Source organism: Acanthochromis polyacanthus, chromosome 6 (assembly GCF_021347895.1).
Source record: "Acanthochromis polyacanthus isolate Apoly-LR-REF ecotype Palm Island chromosome 6, KAUST_Apoly_ChrSc, whole genome shotgun sequence".
In the NCBI taxonomy this organism is placed as follows: domain Eukaryota; kingdom Metazoa; phylum Chordata; class Actinopteri; family Pomacentridae; genus Acanthochromis; species Acanthochromis polyacanthus.
This window is the reverse complement of record NC_067118.1, coordinates 6,251,169-6,269,415: the sequence shown is the minus strand read 5'-3', so window position 1 is coordinate 6,269,415 and position 18,247 is coordinate 6,251,169. Positions and strand designations below refer to the sequence as shown.

The following is an 18,247-nucleotide window of genomic DNA, read 5'->3' as shown; positions in this document are numbered from 1 at the left end:
ATCTGGTTCCAGACTCACCAATGAGCTCCAGATGTGTTTGAGAAAAACCTTGACACCGTTCAGACCAGATTCAGAATAGTGACAGCTCAGTTCTCCAGTTAAGCAGCAGAGATATAAGGGGAGTGATGTGAGACAGAAAAAAATGTAAAAGTGTTCAACTGTTTACATTTTTTCAGATTTAGGTATTGTTAAAGATGGATATACGTTGGTTCAGGTTGTTCAGTCACTATTTTTCACTTTAGTTTCAGATGTACAGTTATATCAAAAGTTTTTTAATAAATGTCAAATTGTTTTTGAACCGTAATAAATTTATTTGACTTGATGATCAGTTATTGATTACATCAGCTGAAGGCTGATCTTGGACACAGCTGGATGTTCAAACAAGACAATGAGCCCAAACACACATCAGACGTGGTAAAGAAATGGTTCCATCAGGATAGAATGAAGGTTCTGGACTGGTCTCCCCAAAGTCCTGACTTAAACCCACCAAGAACCTGTGGACTGATGAAGAAACAAGTCTGAGCCAGAAAGACAACAAATGTAGTTGAACTGAAGCAGTTCTGTCCAGAGGAGTCAAAGATGAACCAGGAGATGTGGACAGAAACCAGAAACACCCTGTTGAGGAAAAACTGGCTGTGTTTTGATGTAAAGATGTAACTATTCAGGATTCCCCAATGGTCCTCAGTTGGGTTGAGGTCAGGGGAGTTTGGTGGCCATTCCTCCTTAAAGCCAGACAGATGCTCAGAACACCACTGCTGAGTCACATGGACACCATCCACATAAACACCAATACGAACGTCTGTTCAGCATTTTCCATTCAGTCACAGGGTCCAGCTTTTTCTCCTGGTCAAAACTGGAAGTAGAACCTTTTCTAGAATGTTGTTGGTACAATATTGTGCATTAACAGTGGTACCTTGAGGCCTGAACTGGACTTAGCTCCCAAGCCATGCTATGTGCACTGAATTTCACTCAGATTATGGTATTTTTTCACCATCACCTGTATAGATACCGAACAGAATTTAAATGACTGTCAAGAAAAGCCAGTAACACAAACAAAGACAGACGAGTGATTTCTTCATTAACAGATGAATAGATTCACTTTCAGAGCCGCTTGGTATCATCTTTTCTACGAGTATACATACGTCTTTTTCTCCCCGTGTGAAGAAGGAATTTAAAACGTCTGGAGTCACTTTACTGCCTGCTTTAGTTAATGCATTCCAGAGTTTAAATAAATTACAGCTAAATGTACAATCTGCCCGTGTTAAAAAAAACAAACATTTTGTTAGTTTTGTCATTCATTCACAAAAATGCACAGGAAGAGTAAAAGAAAAACGAAGATGTCGATGCAGTTTAAAGGCACTTTTTTCATTTTCTCTTGAACAGTAAATTTTTTTTTGTTAATTGCTTTACATACAAGAAACCTTCACGAATGCAGTACCAGCTGTGTACTAATACTCCCACAATCAAAATAAAGCCGTCTATTTGAACAAATATAACAGGATTAAATGCAGTTATTTAATAATACATTATCAACAACTTTAGATAATTACAGCATCTCTAACAAATCATTCTCAGGTTTTATCTAAATACTTCAGCTGTGTTGAATTTGACTGAAATATGTTTAAAAGCTTCTGAAAACAAATATTTCACATGTTGCAGTAACAAAAGAATGCCACAAGATGGCGATCTAGTCCCAGTTTGCTGTGGTAGACTGCTGTTGATGAAACGATAACGTCATAACGAGGCTTTTTATTAAAATATCATCAGATAATCTATTTAAAATGCACAAAAAAAAATCAACACTTTGCACATAATTAGGAACCAGTTCTAACCTCATTTATGGTAAATTAAGGCTTCAGCAGTTACTGTAAGTTAGAACAAAGTAAGGCTGGCCCGAATAATGGTTTCTATGTGTATATGTTTATGTGGTCACACAACGATATGAGCCGATGGAGGGGGGGCGGCGGCAATATTCGGATTAATATTAATAATAATTAATATCTGGATACCGACGTAGCGAACGAATATTCAGATATTCTGGACATTCGGGTCCAGCCCTAGAACAAAGCATGTTAAAATGTGTTTTAATCACTTCCTGTGCATTGGAGAACAGAGTGGAATCATTTTAATGTCAGAAACTGATAAAGAAGTTCCTCAAAAATCCCTCTGGAGCATCTGATAATGGTGATATCGACAAAAACAAAGCTACACTTGAGAATGACAACTTCATTTCTGAGGTTGTGAGCAACAAAGTGAACCTCCCACAGCTCGTATTTCTGTCAAACAATCAGCTCAGTGTCTTTTTCCATGCTGCCGCTGCAGTCATGGCTCGGTGTAAGTGCGGCTCGTCGTCCGCTGTGTGAACTCTCAGATCAGCAGAGGGTTGTCCAGCACAGCGACTCCGGCTGCAACGCCTCCGTCTGAGTGTTCCGAGCTCTTGGTCCTCAGCAGATGACCGACGCACTCGTTCATCACCATGTCTTTACCCCGTCTGCAGAGGAAACACACTAATGATTAAAAATATTAGTAAATGCTGTAGTAAAGTACACTTTCCCTGCTTATAATGGGTTCCATTCTATCTGAAACCATCACACTTCCAGAGCTGTTTCTGCTCAACCACCTCTGATTTTTTTAAACAGAATCTATGGACCCTTTAAAGATATTTGTGAAATTTTGGCTTGATATATGAAGCCGTTTCCAGGATAAAATTGTTTTTAAAACAGCATGTCGATCAACTTTTTCGCACACTGAAATTTGAGGTTGTTTGAACAATAATATCTGAGGAGCTAATAAAGATTAAAACCTGAAATTTTCAGTGATTTGCAACATTTAACAAGTAAATCAAATAACCTCTGATCATGATTGAGTTGAAATATTGAAATATGAAAAAAATTAAATACCTGCAAATGCAAAGCTGTACTACTGTTCAAAAGTTTGTGGTCACTTGTTAATGAACTGAATCGATTTGGGCCATAACTCAAGAATTTATGTGGTAAATATGACAAAATCTGTCATAAATGTTTAATAGCATAAAATGACAAAGTCAGAATATTTTAGATGTAAAAAGTTTCTGGTCAGCTTCATCATCTTGTTCTGCAAAAACACTTCTCTGGCTGTTATTTAACACCATAACTCAGGAACAGAAGGAGAGATGGTTATCATGTTTTACATTTTCTTTGGTGCCCACCGTGAAACTGTAGGACTGGACAGATTTTGTGTAGATTAACTTTCCATATTTGAACAATTATAGAACTTTGGGTTCAATCAGAATCAGCTCTTTTTGGCAAAACATACCCTTAGAAATGTCCTTATTTTTGAAAGAAAAGCAGTTTTTTTTCTCAGTGAAGATAACATTAAATGAATGATAAATCCAGTGTAGACATTGTCAATGTGGTAAATGAGTATTCTAGCTGGAAACAGCTGATTTTTAATGGAATATCTCCATAGAGGTACAGAGGAACATTTCCAGCAACCATCACTCCTGTGTTCTAATGCTACATTGTGTTAGCTAATGGTGTTGAAAGGCTCATTGATGATCAGAAAACCGCTGTGCAGTTATGTTAGCACATGGATAAAAGTGTGAGTTTTCATGGAAAACATGGAATTGTGTGGATGACCCCAAACCTTTGAACGGTAGTGTACATTTGACATAAAACAGTTTGTCTGCTGCGTCACCTTAAATCACTGAAGGAATCCTGGAGAAATCAGAACTTTATTTTCCAGTGTCATGAACCTCCACAGCTCATATTTCTGTTCAACGCTCATGAAACAATTAGCTCTGTGTCTTTTTAATGCTGCTGCAGTAGGCTGGCTACCACCAGCCTGAATCTCAAGTGAGATACAGGCTGGGTACCTGCTATTCATTTTCTTGTAGGGGTGGAGCAGTTTAAAATTTTCCACAGCCGTTGATTGGGCGCTGCATATGTCAGTCAGTCTGGGGCAGTTGAAGCTCACAGCCAATCGTGTCACTGCTAGCCGCTGACGTAAATGCAGAGCGACGGCAGCACCACGAAAAAGAATCATTGCTGTGTTTGCTCATGTGTTTGCTTCTTTCGCCATGTCGCCGGACGATTCTTGCCGTTTATGTAAAGTAAACATGAGGGAAAGTGGACCCCGTGTTTATGCACACTCCACAGATATGTTTGTGTCAAAAACAACGCCGACCATATCAGATAGGTTAGCGATGATGGACCTGATAGTCACCCCGGAGCCGGAGCAGTCAAACAGATGCTGCCAGCGCTGCACCTCCACACTCGGTCGGCTTGAAAAAGACTTTCCTTTATTCAGGCAATGGGAAGAGAACGTCCGGTTAAGCAGCGTATCGAAAAGACAACGTGAACCCACCCCGTCCAAGACACCGAGGACTTTGAAAAAGACCTGCCCAAACCCACCGAGTCCACTAGCTTGTTCCTTCGGAAACACGACAACAAAGGTAACGCTTCTTCTCAAACAACCCATCATGCATTGCGCGTAGTCGCTTAGTGTGCGTCATCGTCTAACTGTCCCTCCCCGTCCTGTGATTGGATCCCTGACTCAGGGACAAATTCAACCCCAGGTCGCCAGACTGCCTAGTAAACGAAATGACAATGAGTGCACAGGCAGTCTGGGTATTCCCAGACTACTGCTGCAGTTAAAGTTAGAGCAAAAGTGTTGGCTAATATCGAGCTAAACCTGGCGTTTTGGCTGAAAAACGCTCCACTACATTCATCAGCTAGTCACTGACTACAGCTTACAGTCGGTATATTGAAGATTTAGTCTGAATTAAAGCACTTCATGATGCTGGATGGTCGTGGAGACAAAGTGTTTTCACAGTGTGATCTAGTATGCCTTGGACTGGATTGCAGAGACTAGTATTTAGAAAATACGCCAAGGAAGAGGCTGAATATAAAAGTTAGCTGAAGCTGATGTCAGGCACCTCAAGATCTGAAGTCCCAGAGACAGAAGGAAGACCACCGCTGATCTTCAGTCACAGATTAATGCTTCTAGATCAGAATTTGGGAAAGTCTCCAGAATGAGCTGAAGGAACAAGGTTTAAAGGGAAGAAGAGCTGCTAGGAAGCCAGTCCTGAGGCCTGCAAACATCCAAAAACACTTCAGATGTGCCACAAACACTGGACTGTAGATGAGTGGAGGAAGCTACTCTGGACAGACTAGTCCAAGTTTGAACTCTTCAGTCAGCATCGTGGCGTTTACATTCACAGAAACGCTGGAGAATGCTTTGATGCATCACAGTGAAACACGGTGGAGATTGAGAGCATCTACAGAGTCAGATGATGCTTCTCTCAATTGAAGGCATCCATGAGTGTCTGATATCACGTTTTGATGTGGTTCAAAAACACTGTCTTTGTATCATACTGGCTCTACATCAGCAAACTATCTCTACATTCACCCTGAGACATGCCTTCTGAACACATCACCTACCTAACATAAGCTCCAAACACTCCCAGTTCACTGAGACAGTTGCTGACTTTGAGGGGAGCATCTTGTCTCAGCAGGTAGTTCTGGACCGGTCGGGGGTGAATCTTATCCATCAGAATGAAGGCCATCCGCTCCGTACTGTCCTTCATTCCCTCCAGAACCTGGCAGATCTCTGATCCGTAGATGTTGTTTCCTAGAAAAACAGCAAAAAATGACATGCAGGTGAACTCAATTTCCTCGGAAGCACATTTTACAATGATAAAGTGGTGAAAGTTTTGGAGAAAGTGGAGAAAACCATCAACATTTTTCAGACTCCAGGATTGAGGAAGATCCCTCATAAAAAGTCTACCTACACCATCAGACTGTGTAGCTTTTCAGCCATAGTTATTACTTATCTCTAGGTGAATTTAGTGCTGTCCTGTTCATGTCTTTTATCAATCATTAGATCAGGGGTGTCAAACTCATCTTAGTTCAGGTTCCACATTCAACTCAGTTTGTTCTCTAGTGACCAGTAAAATCACAGCATAACAACCTATTATTAACCACAACTACTGATGTTTCCTTTGTTTTAGTGCAAAAAAGCACATTCTGAAAATGTTCACATTTAAGGAATTATCTTTCTACAAAACATCACCATCAACCTGAAATTTTTAAAGAAAAATAAGTTCAGTTTCACCAACATTATGCCTCAGTTTAACATTTACACATTACGACGTCCAGATCACAGAGAGTCTATAAAGACACAAAACGTTCAGTCATCTGGAACTGAACGATGTAGTATCTTACTGTATGATCAAAACGCCCAAAAAGACAAAAAACAACAAAACAAGACAAAATATCACAAAATGACAAAAACGAGACAAACATCACGAAACAAAAGAGACAAAAAAACTTGACAAAAAAGTGGACAAACAACAAAAATGACACAAAAAATTATACAAATGACACAAACAATGATGAAAAATGACAAAAGCGAGAAACAAAACGAAAAAAAAGGAGGCGCGAGACAAAAAAACAAAACACAAAATGACAAAAATAAGACAAAAAACACAAGTGAGACAAAAGGAAACACAAAACGAGAAAGCAAATGACAAAAACAGAGACAAAAGACAGACAAAAAAATAATAAAAAAAATAAACAGGACAAAATATTACAAAAACGAAACACAAAACGACAAAAGAACAATGAGCAATCTAGTATTTTACTTTATGATCAAAACAACTTGTCATGGTGTAGAAATTATTTTAAATTTATAGTTTTACTAATTTACAATCTGCAGTTCATGTCTTCTCTGGAATTTTCACACTTTACGAAGTCGGGTTGGACTGGACCCTCTGATGGGCCGGGTTTGGCCCGCGGGCCGCATGTTTGACCCCCCTGTGCTAGAGGAATGTAATCACATCCACTGTATGTGTAGAGTTTGGATGACAAATAAAGTTTTCTTGACTTGAAGATTATTCGTGAGGCTGATCAGAGTTGTAGGTTGCAGACTTTTTGAAGGAATAATATTTTATTTTTTGCAAACATATTTGTTGTTTTCTTCAATGAAGGGCATGTATTTTTTGGTTTGTTGCAGAGTCTGGTTGGCGAATCTCTACATAAGACCTCTAGAATAAAGTGGTTTGGATGAAATATCACGGTTTTATGTTGATGAGTAGTTCAAGGACTGCTGGAAAGTCCATAAGAAGTGTTTCATTCTTTTTACAGTTTTAGGCTGATAAAGACATTTTTGCTTCTTTTTTCTGAAGACAGCCCACCTTCCAAACCTGCCAGTGGGTTTTTGAGGTGCAGACGATTGATGCATTCCCATCCCAACAACCCCTACAACTTTCAGTGATGTTTTTCAGACTAAATGCAGCAAATGTAGCAATTTTTGAAGACATTTCTTTCCTTGTACCTCCTCCTTCTCGCTGGGGCTTCAGGACGAACTTGTCTGGTTCTGACAAAGCCATTTTTACTGTCGTGTCTCCCTCTGGGCCCTGTGGACGACGCCAACAGCAAAGACATAATTCAGGAACATCATAGATCCAACAGAGCAATGATACCTAAACTTTCAGCGCAAAGACCTACCATGTCCAGAGTGTAGAGGCCTGCAAACGTCGCTCTGATCTGCTCCACCACTTGAGGCTGGTCTGGGAAGAACCTCTCCAGAACTCCAGGTCTGGCGAGAACCTGTTGGACCTTCTTGGTTCCGGCCAAGTGGGTGCCGATATCTGGACATTTCACCGCCTGAGAGCGCTCCATCAGAAGACGAGTGTCCCAGCTCTACGATTCAGAAAACGCAAATCTGAATTCTTTATCACTGGAATAAACCTCCAGGTATAAATCAATCCACTTCCAATGACTAAAATTGACTTCCTAACATTTTATTTGACTATCTAGCTGCTTATTAATGTGTTCATTTTGACACAGACAGTATTTCATCTCTGTTGTGATTTTCAGGGTGTTTGAAGAGCGCTTTCTCTCGGTTGACATTCCTGACAAAACAGCAAGAACATTGACCAGCCGAGCAGAAGAACAGTTTGTTTTTCTTTGCCTGGAGGGCAGCAAACATGTGACCCGGACCGACAACAGCAACGGTAGCACAGTCACACCATCAAACGCCCACTGCATAGCGGATTTCACTGCTAAAAACACCAGTAAGAATGAAAAACAAGCCTTCAACGTCTAGTGACAAAGACAAAACAACAGAATACTGGCGTGAATCAGGAATCTAAATAAAATTCCACTTATTCAGCTGTGATTTGGTCAAAGATGTAAACTGATTTTGCTCCACAGTGTAGTAATTCAGAACCAGGTATCAACCAGCAGATCTGTAGTTTAGATTAGATATTAAAACCAGGCCTGGAAATTATCATGATTATCATATTTGGCATTATTCCCAGTATCTGTATTTTTATTGACAGATTACCGATTGATTGAAGGCTCTACTTCAGATTTAATCAGCCTCCTCTCTCTGTCTGCCATCACTTTGTGGTCTCAGTCAGAGAATACTGAACAAGAAACCAGGTTAATCTGCGGCTGCATTCTGACTTAGCTGTTAGCCGCTCGCGTCTTTTTCGTTAGCATATTTTCTGTTAGCGAAAACTGAACCAAGAAATCAGGAAATTAGCTTCTCTAATGTAGCAACAGTGGCTACACAGGATGACATGGTCATCAATATCCCCCGCCACATGTGATGTCTATGAGTCTATATCCAAAATAGTGATAAAGGGCCATAACTCTGTTAAATATTATCGCACAGGTCTCATTTTCGAACTTGATCAAGGTGTCCATGGTGTGAAGCTACACACTAAATTTCATAATCCTAGCTGTAATAGTTTCGGAGAACAGCTGTCCCCTTCATCTTGGACGGACGGACGGACGGACGGAGGCCAAACCTATATCCCCCTTTTCCACTTTGTGGAGGCGGGGGATAATAAACAAGAAACCAGAAATTAACTTCAATAACAGCGGCTAATGCTACATTAGCCGCTGTTATTGAAGTTAATTTCTGATTCCTTATTCAGTTTTCGCTAACAGAAAAGACGCTAACTACTAGCGGCTAATGGTTAGTTGCTAAGTTAGAAGTAGCCACAGATTAACCTGAAACAGAGTCTGGAAAACATTAATTAATTCAAGATCTGGACCTTAGTGGACAATAAAAATGATGGAATTGAAAAATAATAGGAAAATGAAGAAGAACAGCATGAGACAAACTGATCAATCTCAGTAGGTTCACACAAACAGAGAAGATAACTAACTCACTCCTGTTTCCATTTTATAGATTTGGGAGTTACTTTGTACACAATTAAATAATTAAAAAAATATATATATATAAAAGTCATTTTGGACAATTTTTATAGCTTTAAAGAAGTTATTTAAGAGGATTTTACATAATTTCATACAATTTTAAGTGCTTTTGGAAACATTTTTGTCAGTCAATGCCACATCAACAATCCTATTTTACATATTCAGTTATAGTCATCCTTATTAATGAAGAGGTCTTATGAATGACAGGTTCTCTGCTATCACAAGCTGTTAAAACATCACATTTAATGTACATTGGTCTTTCTTGATTACCAATAATCAGCATTAGTATCGGCTAAAAGCGGCTGATCAAGTTTGGCGACTCGATGCCTGACAACCAAACACCTCAGCAAACCACAACTAGTTTAATGTGAAGTTTTATACACCTTGAAGAGAGAACTGATTGTCCCAGTTTATTCTGCCAAGATACGCTCAATGTCTCAGAGAATGTGGGCAACAAAATAGAAACTGTCTATAAAACCCTAGTTTCTGGTCTGTATGGGTCGATTTGTGTTCACTTTTTATGCAACATTTTATACGATCTGCTTCAGATTGTCAGGGCTTTTGCTGGAGACGAGAGGTTCAATGTTAAATTTGAAGATGTCTTAATAAATGGTGCATGTTTGGGAGACTTTCTGGGGTCCTCAGTGCCCGTAGTCGGAGAATATGTTAACTTCGTGGCTTAAAGAGACTCTAAAATCATATCATAAATCAACATAGAGCATACATTACATTAAAAGCGTCTACATGAAAACCTATTTAGGTACTTAAAGGTAAAATTCTACATTGCTGTCACCGATCTAAGACATCAGAGTTGAGCCACTAACTGTGAGTGCTGCGCTAGTGTAAATAAACCCAATAATACTAAAGTTTAAATGTAATTTGAGCTTAAAAAAGTCAAGTAACACAAAGATGAGAGGCTGGCAGGTCGTGTGCCTGCTGTCTGAGAGTTGTATTACCTAGTTTATCTGTTACTAACTAAACTTAATCCTAAAGACAGGTTTTTCCACCATGACTGCAATTCACTAGCCTAGCCGTGCTAGACCCAGCTCTTAAGACACAAGGATCTAGGAACGCTTGACAGGGAGGGAGGCGGGCTGAAAGGTTGTCTTTCAAATCACTCTGCAGCAATTGGGTAGGTATACAACCAATCAGCGCAACGAATAGGCTGACGTAGTTCCTAGAGCGCCGGCGGATTGTGGCTAAGTCCCATTAGCTTCCCAACCAGCGGAGCCAACTGGTATATTAAGGATTTGCCATATCCCGTCGGCATAAGTCCAAATACGTCTTTCTTCTCAATGAAACACTTCAGTACCGTCCTTTGTTTATCTTTCAAGTTGAATTTTAGCTTCAAATCTTTAAGGGCTGTGGCCAAAGCCGAGTCGAAAGATAACTGTTTATTGTGTGCCGGTTGTTTCTGTCAGAATCGTCGCGCCTCTGTCGTCACTTCGTTACGCCCGCCTTCTGACTCTACACTTCATGGTGATTGGTCCGGCCAGTTTTAGGAGAATCCAGCCTCGAGCCTTATGGAGGGTAACTAGACCCACCCTGGCAGAGAATTAAATTCGTTGCCATGGGTTGTCTAGCGCGGCTAGGCTAGCAATTCACAGGATGACTACTACTATTACTACTACAACAGAAATAAGTTAATACCTGTTCAGACATGTAGTTCTGAGGCATGTAGCCGTTCCTGAAGTAAACCACTGCGACCTCTTGGCCATCGCTGAAAAGAGAGCGACACAAATGTACAAAATTATTTAGTACTGCTGTGTGTAACTGTTGAATAATGCATTTTAAATAACTTAATAATTTGCATTTAAGTGACAGAAACTCACACAAACAGTCTCTTGTTACCGTCGAGGTTTCCAGTTTTAGAGACGTCTTCAAACCGCCGTCTTATGGTGCGAATGTTTCTGAAACAGACAAAAAAAAAGCACAATTCTTCAAACTATGACCCTTCAAATTAAACACAATACAAGGAAGATGCCTTGTATGTAAATGGGGATAAATATGTCCAAATAAAGTGTACAGATTTTGATTTTTTCCTTTTAAAACAGTTTTATTACCTCTTCCATAATTCATTCTCTACGTATCGGTGGTCGAAGATGTTCCTCTGATTCTCCTCCACCAAGAACATGACGACAGCTCTGTAAAAACAACAAATACGACCCAGATTAACAAGATTATTTTAATGTTTGGGTGATTCCACCTCAATTCACCAAATTTAAAGAGAAACTTTCACATCTGACCATCTAATATTTGTGTGTATTACAGGTCTTGTAGCTTTTTGAGCTAAAAATTCTTAAAGAAGGTGGCGTTATGTTGGTTTTTCCATCGTTTTCTTTTCGCCAATCTGTGCATCAATGTTTGAATTTTTCAGAACTTGAGAAATAATTTTGTTTTCTCATTGACATGTACGTCTGGTCTTCAATGATACAACCCTGATTTAATAGAATAATACGAACCAGATATATGATGGTGTAGAATTGGTCCAAAAATATATTCCACCACCCGTAAAACCTTTATGTTTCCCCCTCAGTGGCTGATTTCTTTTCTTTTCTTTTTAGAGTATGGTGCCAGTTAGAAGCATATTTTATAAGAAAGCAAATATTTAAATTACATTTTTGTATTTATGTCCAGTATCTGAACATGCACTGAGCAGGTACTATGGTGAAACTGCTCCAATAGTGTCCCATATAATAGTGTGTATAATATTGTCACTGGGCTAAAAGAACTATCATTGGTTTCCAACTCATAGTGCCTCAAACAATTTTATGTAAATTAAAAAACATTAACTTCATAATGTATGCTTTGACTGGTACCACACTCTACATTTTTAAAGCTTGTGTTGGTGCCAATTACAGGAAACAAATTCAACGTCTTAGGGTGAAAAATAAAGGTTTTATGACAGAAATGTTGACTTTTTTTTAACCAAATAGGCACCATTCATACAACTAGTTTGTATTATTCTATCAAAGCATGTTTTTTACCATTTAAAACCAGATGTACATACCAATGAGAATGGAAAGTTTCAGGACTGTAGCTGCATTATTTCTCAACTTACGAGAAATTCAAACACTGATCCACAGCATGATAATGCCACCTCCATGCTCTACAAAAATCAACATGACCCCACCTTCTTTAGGAAATTGTAGCTCAAAAATTAAGGTTATATATGATCCCAGATTGTACACATGGTTATCTTAATCAGTGTTTAACACTTTAAAAAATAAAATCTACCAAATTAAAGATGGTCAGGCTTCGAGCGTTTGATGAATTGAGGCGGGTCCAGCCCTAGTATTTAAAGGATAATTCGACTTATTCCCACCTCTCTGATCCGTAGAGCTCCCAGGCTTTGGCGATTCCTCTGGCCAGACCAGCTGCAGGATTGTTGTCGAGGATTCTCTGACTCTCCTCCAGCCTGCCGGCGACTTTAAGGACGAGTCTGTCGAGAAAGACGGAAAACACTTTTAGCAAACCCTAATAACAGCAAATCATCTGTTATTACTTCCTGCATGCATTATTTCTCTCTCTGTCACTTTTTTCTTCATCTTAATTAACCAGGAACATGCCATGGATAAGAGAATTAGCATGATTTTGTAAATAAACAGATAATGTAGCTGCAGAAACACGGTCGCTGCATGAAAACCATTTATTTCCATGAGTTTAATTCTACTCGGGGGACTAAATTGATCATTTTTCTTCACACAATCAGCAGGTGATACGTCTATGATTTTCTTTACCTGTGTAGATCTGGAGTACGTGACGAAAGGCCTCCAAAACTGGCAGCGATGGTGTTGATCTCGATCTGCTTTAAAGACGCTGCCTGACCGTCTTTCTGATCCAGCATGAAGTCAGACCGGTTGAGACCCAAAACAATAGACTGAAAAACAGGCAAAAATAATCACTAATTTAAATATATTCAATTCAGACCGATTGGTTCAGGCTTAAAATTGAAGCATATCAACCTCTGATATTGTGTAGAGCCAAAATATTCACTTGAGTATCACAATTTTTATAATCAATTGCTAATTTTACTTTTCAAGCAAAAATACCACTTTTTTGTAAAAAATCCCAACTAACTTTTACTGCTCTTACTACTGGTTTTCTTTGACTTAGAAAAGTGAATCTACACTACTAGAGTTTGGGTCTCTTTCAGACTTTCTGAAGTCGTGTTAGATTTTAGGAAATTGCTGACTTATTTATAGATCAAGCCTGTACTCCATTAATGGACAAAAACACGAGCAATGAAATGATTATTGTTAGCTGCAGTTCAAAGATCAACAAGTCTGAAATCTGAGCATTAAAACATCAACAAAAATCACGCTGAACAACTCTCACTTGCAGGGACAGTTCAAACCGTATAAAGTGGTTTACAAATTCACTTCCATGAAAAAAAACCTGTATAAAATGTTAGAATAATAAAATGAAATGCTGTCAGTTTGAGAAGTAAGCAAACTGAGACGCAACACGTCCATCACTGGACTCTTTTCGTGCTCGTGTTTCTTGTTTGAGCTCAGATTAGACGCTTTGCTGAGCTTCAAAGCTAAAATGACAAGTCTGGAACAAAAGGAGGAGCTTCAGGCTTAACTGGCTTAGTAAAGCTGAGAAAACACCTTAGAATGGAAGAGAACAGAACTAACAAAGGTATCTGTCTATTTAGATGATCTGCTACATGCCAATAAACATTCTGAATGAGGCGAAATCTTTCAGCATTTCAAACAATAAAAACACAATCCAGAAGTTGACTGATGTAATTTTTTAGGGTCAATATTGATGCTGATTATTAATAATCAGGAATAACTGGTATACATTTGCAGCAAAAATGTAACTCTTATTGTCACTAACTCCATTATAAAGCTTTGTGGAAATACTTTCACTTATTTATGCTGAAGAAATGGTTAATTTTTAGATTCTAAACTTTTCAGCTTTTATCCGTTAGTGTTTACTGACAACAGAATAGTAACTACAGACAGACGGAGAGTCAAAGCAGAGTATTTTTAAATACATTCATTAGATTGGGAATTGATTAAATCTCAATTCCAACCCTCAACCTTACACTTTAATCTCTTTAACTGTAAAAACTTTTAGTTTTAGTTTTTTTTTCTTTGTGTTTTCTTAGTAACTGTGAATCATTTCAGGGCAAACAAACATTTTTTTGTGCTCTGCTACACAACAAGGCCTCTGAACTTCTTAAAAATATGGTGTAAGTTCAATCATGAGCAATGCGGTCTGTGAAAAAGTGGACTGTGACGTACCTGAGACCTCCCTTCTTTCAGTATCTGTTGGTGGATCCTGAACAACCTCGCAGTGAAACCATCCACTTCAATAGTGCTAAAAACAAAAGATTCTGTTAAAATCCTCACATCATTTCAGACAGACCTCCCCAGAGAATATGACCAGAACATAACCTGTAGTAAGGTTTTGTCCTGTCATTCTTAGATTAGATTCAACGCGTACAAGTACACGTAATGAAATGCAGTTTGGCATCAAACTAAGTGCAATAAGTAGCAAGTGTAAGATTTACAAAATGTACAGAGATATACAGGATGAATGAGCCTTGATATAACTATGAAATACAAATGGTTTGCTATAAACATGATTCACCAAATAAAGATGCTGTGCACATTTTTAGAGGTTGTAAAATACAGTTGGAGGTGCAATGAACAAACCAGGACAATAGATATAGAATAAGGATTTATATGAATGGGACACAGACATAATATAGGATTTTTGGGATGCTATAAATATACTGTACAGGTGCAATGAACATGCCACATTAATGGACATAAGACACGGATATAAGGATATATATGGATGATATAGACCAGGGATGTCAAACATGAGGCCCGTGGGCCAAAACCGGCCCTCCAGAGGGTCCAGTCCGGCCCCTGGGACGACATTGTAAAGTGTGAAAACTAGACATGAACTGTAAATTAGTAAAACTATACATTTAAAATAATTTCCAGACCATGACAAGTTGTTGTGATCAAACAATAAAATACTAGATTGTTCAATGTTCTTTAGTCGTTTTTGTAATATTTTGTCTTGTTTTTGTCTTTTTGTCATTTGTCTCATGTTGTTGTTGTTTTGTTTCTCACTTTCTATTTTTGTCTCATTTTTATCGTTTGTCCATATTTTTGTTGCTTTCTAACTTTTGTGCAATTTTTTGTCTCTCTTTTTGTTTTGTGTTGTCTATCTCATTTTTTGTCGCTTTGCATCTCCTTTTTGGAATATTTCTTCTTGTTATTGTTGTTTTTTGTTTCTCATTTTTGTCGTCTTGTGCTTCCTTTTTGCTTTTTGTCTCGCTTGTATTGTCTATAATTTTGTCGTTCTGTTTAGCGCTTTTGTCAATTTTTGTCTTGTTTGTAGATTTTTGTCGCTTTTGAACTTTATTGGCTTAGTTTTTGTCTATTCTTTGTTCCATTTCATGTTGTTTGTCTCATTTTTGGTTGCTTTGTGTCTCAATTTTGTAATACTTTGTCTTATTGTTGTCTGTCTTTTCTCATTTTGAAGATACAGTAAAATACTACTCAATCAGTTCCAGATAGGTGTGACTAAACGTTGTGTTTCTTTGTAGACACTCTGTGATCTGGAAGTTGTAATGTGGAAATGATAAACTGAGGCTGAATGTTGAATTTATTTTTCTTAAGAAATTTCAGGTTGTTCATGATGTTTTGTAAAAAGATAATTCGTTAAATGTGAACTTTTCAGAACATACTTTTTTGCACTAAAAGTAAGGAAATATTTGGAGTTGTGGTTATTAATAAGTTATGTTATGATTTTACTGGTTCGGCCCACTATAGACCAAAATTGGCCGAACGTGGCCCTTGAACTAAGATGAGTTTCACACCCCTGATATATACAAACATTTACACATAGATATAAACATTCTGTCCAGATACTTAAAACTACTGAACACACACATTCCTAAACACCTGAGGGTCATAACAGAAGTCTAAATTGTTTCCTACCTTGCTAACGCCTCCTGCAGGAACTCTGCGTCCTGGCTGATCATATCCACCAGTGTGTTGTAGTGAGTCTGAACAGCCAGAGCCTGGAGGAACACGGCTTTGGGCACCGGCGTGGGGAAGAGCGTGAACGGAGCGTAGCTGACCAACTGAAAAACAAGTTGTTAGATGCAAGAAAAGAATGCTGACATCAAGAAAAACCTATTCACCAAAACACACAAACACCGGACGAGGCACGACAGGAATGAATATAAGCATTTGGGCTAAAAATCCCTCTAATTGCAAACAGGGGCTTAATAAAGATCTGTTTAAAACCCTGTGCCCTAAAGCAGAACGAATTCCTGACATGACTTCACGCTGAACACGCCTGTTTCATCAGCTCACTCTGGAGGGGGGACTGTCGCTCACAACTTAACAGGTTTAGTGTGCACAAAACAATTTAAACTTAAAGGTCATGAAAACTCTAAAACTACACAACTTTTGTACTTTGCACATCCAAAGTCACTGTTGATGCTAGAAAAAGTTCATAAAAGACACAAGTTGTACTGAAATCTGCACAGGTAATCTTTCATGTTTTATTATTTATAATGTCACTGATCAACTAAAAGTGGTTCCTAGTTGTACCTCTGATGAGTTGGGCGTCTTTTGGGCCCTCATTAAGACGCCGTGCAGAAGCGCTGCATCTTTCGCCACATCTGCCAGATCTTTAATCAGAGCGGTGTTCATCAGCACCTCGTCTGGTATCCCCTGGGCCATCCTGATCACAATCACAGTCAGCTTTAACGGCCAAGTACGCACACAACATACAAGGAATTTGGTTTCAGCAGTTGGCGTCACTCCAGGAATAAGGAAAAGAGAATAATATAGTATCTATAGAAAGAGTAAAAAATAATAATAAAAGAAAACAACAATAATAATATTAGAAAACATGTTTACAGATATTTACACATCTAGAAAATAATATATGTACACAGTAATAAAAAATGACAATTGCAGAGTGACAGTACAGTGCAAAAAGCAGAGAAAATTGTTCTTGGTGCAACAATAATGTACATAAACATTGGTATGATTCATCTGAGATGTGAAAAACAATTAATCTCATAAAATGTTGACACCCCTTCTGTGGAGTTAAACAATGAGAATAAATGCAGACAAAAAGAAAAAAACAATCAAAATAAGTGGTAAAAATTTAGAAAAGTCAAATACAATACATGCGAGGAGGACAACACGCTGTTTTCTGAAATAAAAAAAAACATGTAAACAAAGCTTACATGATGCAAAACGGTGCTGCATTTACACACTTTCCAGTAAATTTGGGTTTCTGTTTTTCTGCCTGTCAGGCTCACAGACTGTATAATGGTCATGCTACCTTTTCTATTTCTGAATCTATCAATACTTTCACTTCCATACTTTCTCATAACATACTTGTTAAAATAAAGGGACAATGCTACAGCTAAGCTAATGCTACTACTATGACTACTACTACTACTACTACAATTACACAAAAACAAACACATAAGACATCAGTCAGTCATTAAATACAACACATGCAGTTCCCTTTTGTGCACTATTTGTACTGTAGCTCCATGTAGAACACTAAAAACACACCTGTAGGAGGACTTACCTGTCGCTAACCAGGTCTTAAGCAGGTAGTTACACTTCAACAACCAGCAGGTAATAGCTACTTAGCTAAATAAATTCAAGCTCGCAGGTTTCTTCGGTGCCTGTTTTGTGTCCTGCTCGACAGGTTTCACACTAATGGAGGCTGAGGTGAACTAAATATGACTCACATCACCGCCTGAGGTGCAGTTCACCCGTTAAAAGTCTATAAAACGCCAACGGAACTCACACAAGTCACTGCAGGTGAATGAAAAACCGGATCTGCTGCGCCAACCTGCGCCGCCGCTGATTGGTCGGTTCTAACCGGACCAAACCATTCAAAGGGTGCCGGACCGAACCATCTGCTTCAAACAGCCGATCAGCGCTTTAGACGTCACCGCAGAGCTTAAAGTCCAGTGTGGAGCGGAGCGGTGAGAAAGTGCTGACAGGAGAGTGAAACAGCGTTTTATA

At 38.6% G+C, this 18,247-nt stretch overlaps 1 protein-coding gene across 2 annotated transcripts; it reads right to left on the bottom strand.

The window, feature by feature from the left end:
- Positions 1-1,344: 1,344 nt before the first annotated feature.
- LOC110961745 (glutathione synthetase-like) lies at positions 1,345-18,092 on the bottom strand. Of its 2 annotated transcripts, none has more exons than XM_051949933.1 (13): positions 18,027-18,092; positions 16,802-16,934; positions 16,181-16,326; positions 14,465-14,540; positions 12,950-13,089; positions 12,535-12,651; positions 11,273-11,353; positions 11,042-11,119; positions 10,860-10,929; positions 7,488-7,682; positions 7,315-7,396; positions 5,421-5,610; positions 1,345-2,491 (listed from the first exon to the last, which is right to left on the bottom strand). In XM_051949933.1, exons 2-13 carry the CDS (start codon positions 16,931-16,933, stop codon positions 2,368-2,370), a joined length of 1,431 nt encoding a protein of 476 aa, XP_051805893.1. In that variant the 5' UTR covers position 16,934; positions 18,027-18,092; the 3' UTR covers positions 1,345-2,367. The 2 variants fall into 2 exon arrangements, with proteins under 2 accessions (XP_051805893.1, XP_022065159.2); XM_022209467.2 differs by having other exon boundaries at positions 17,802-18,081.
- Between the last annotated feature and the right edge of the window lie 155 nt (positions 18,093-18,247).

What these genes read in the sequence shown, in the direction of transcription:
- LOC110961745 (XM_051949933.1), bottom strand. Translation starts at nt 16,933, where the DNA reads ATGGCCCAGGGGATACCAGACGAGGTGCTGATGAACACCGCTCTGATT. An exon ending in GAGCTCTACGGATCAGAGAG is followed by an intron (nt 11,354 to 12,534) that starts GTGGGAATAAGT and finishes TTGTTTTTACAG; the next exon opens with AGCTGTCGTCATGTTCTTGG. An exon ending in GAGAATGAATTATGGAAGAG is followed by an intron (nt 11,120 to 11,272) that starts GTAATAAAACTG and finishes TGTCTGTTTCAG; the next exon opens with AAACATTCGCACCATAAGAC.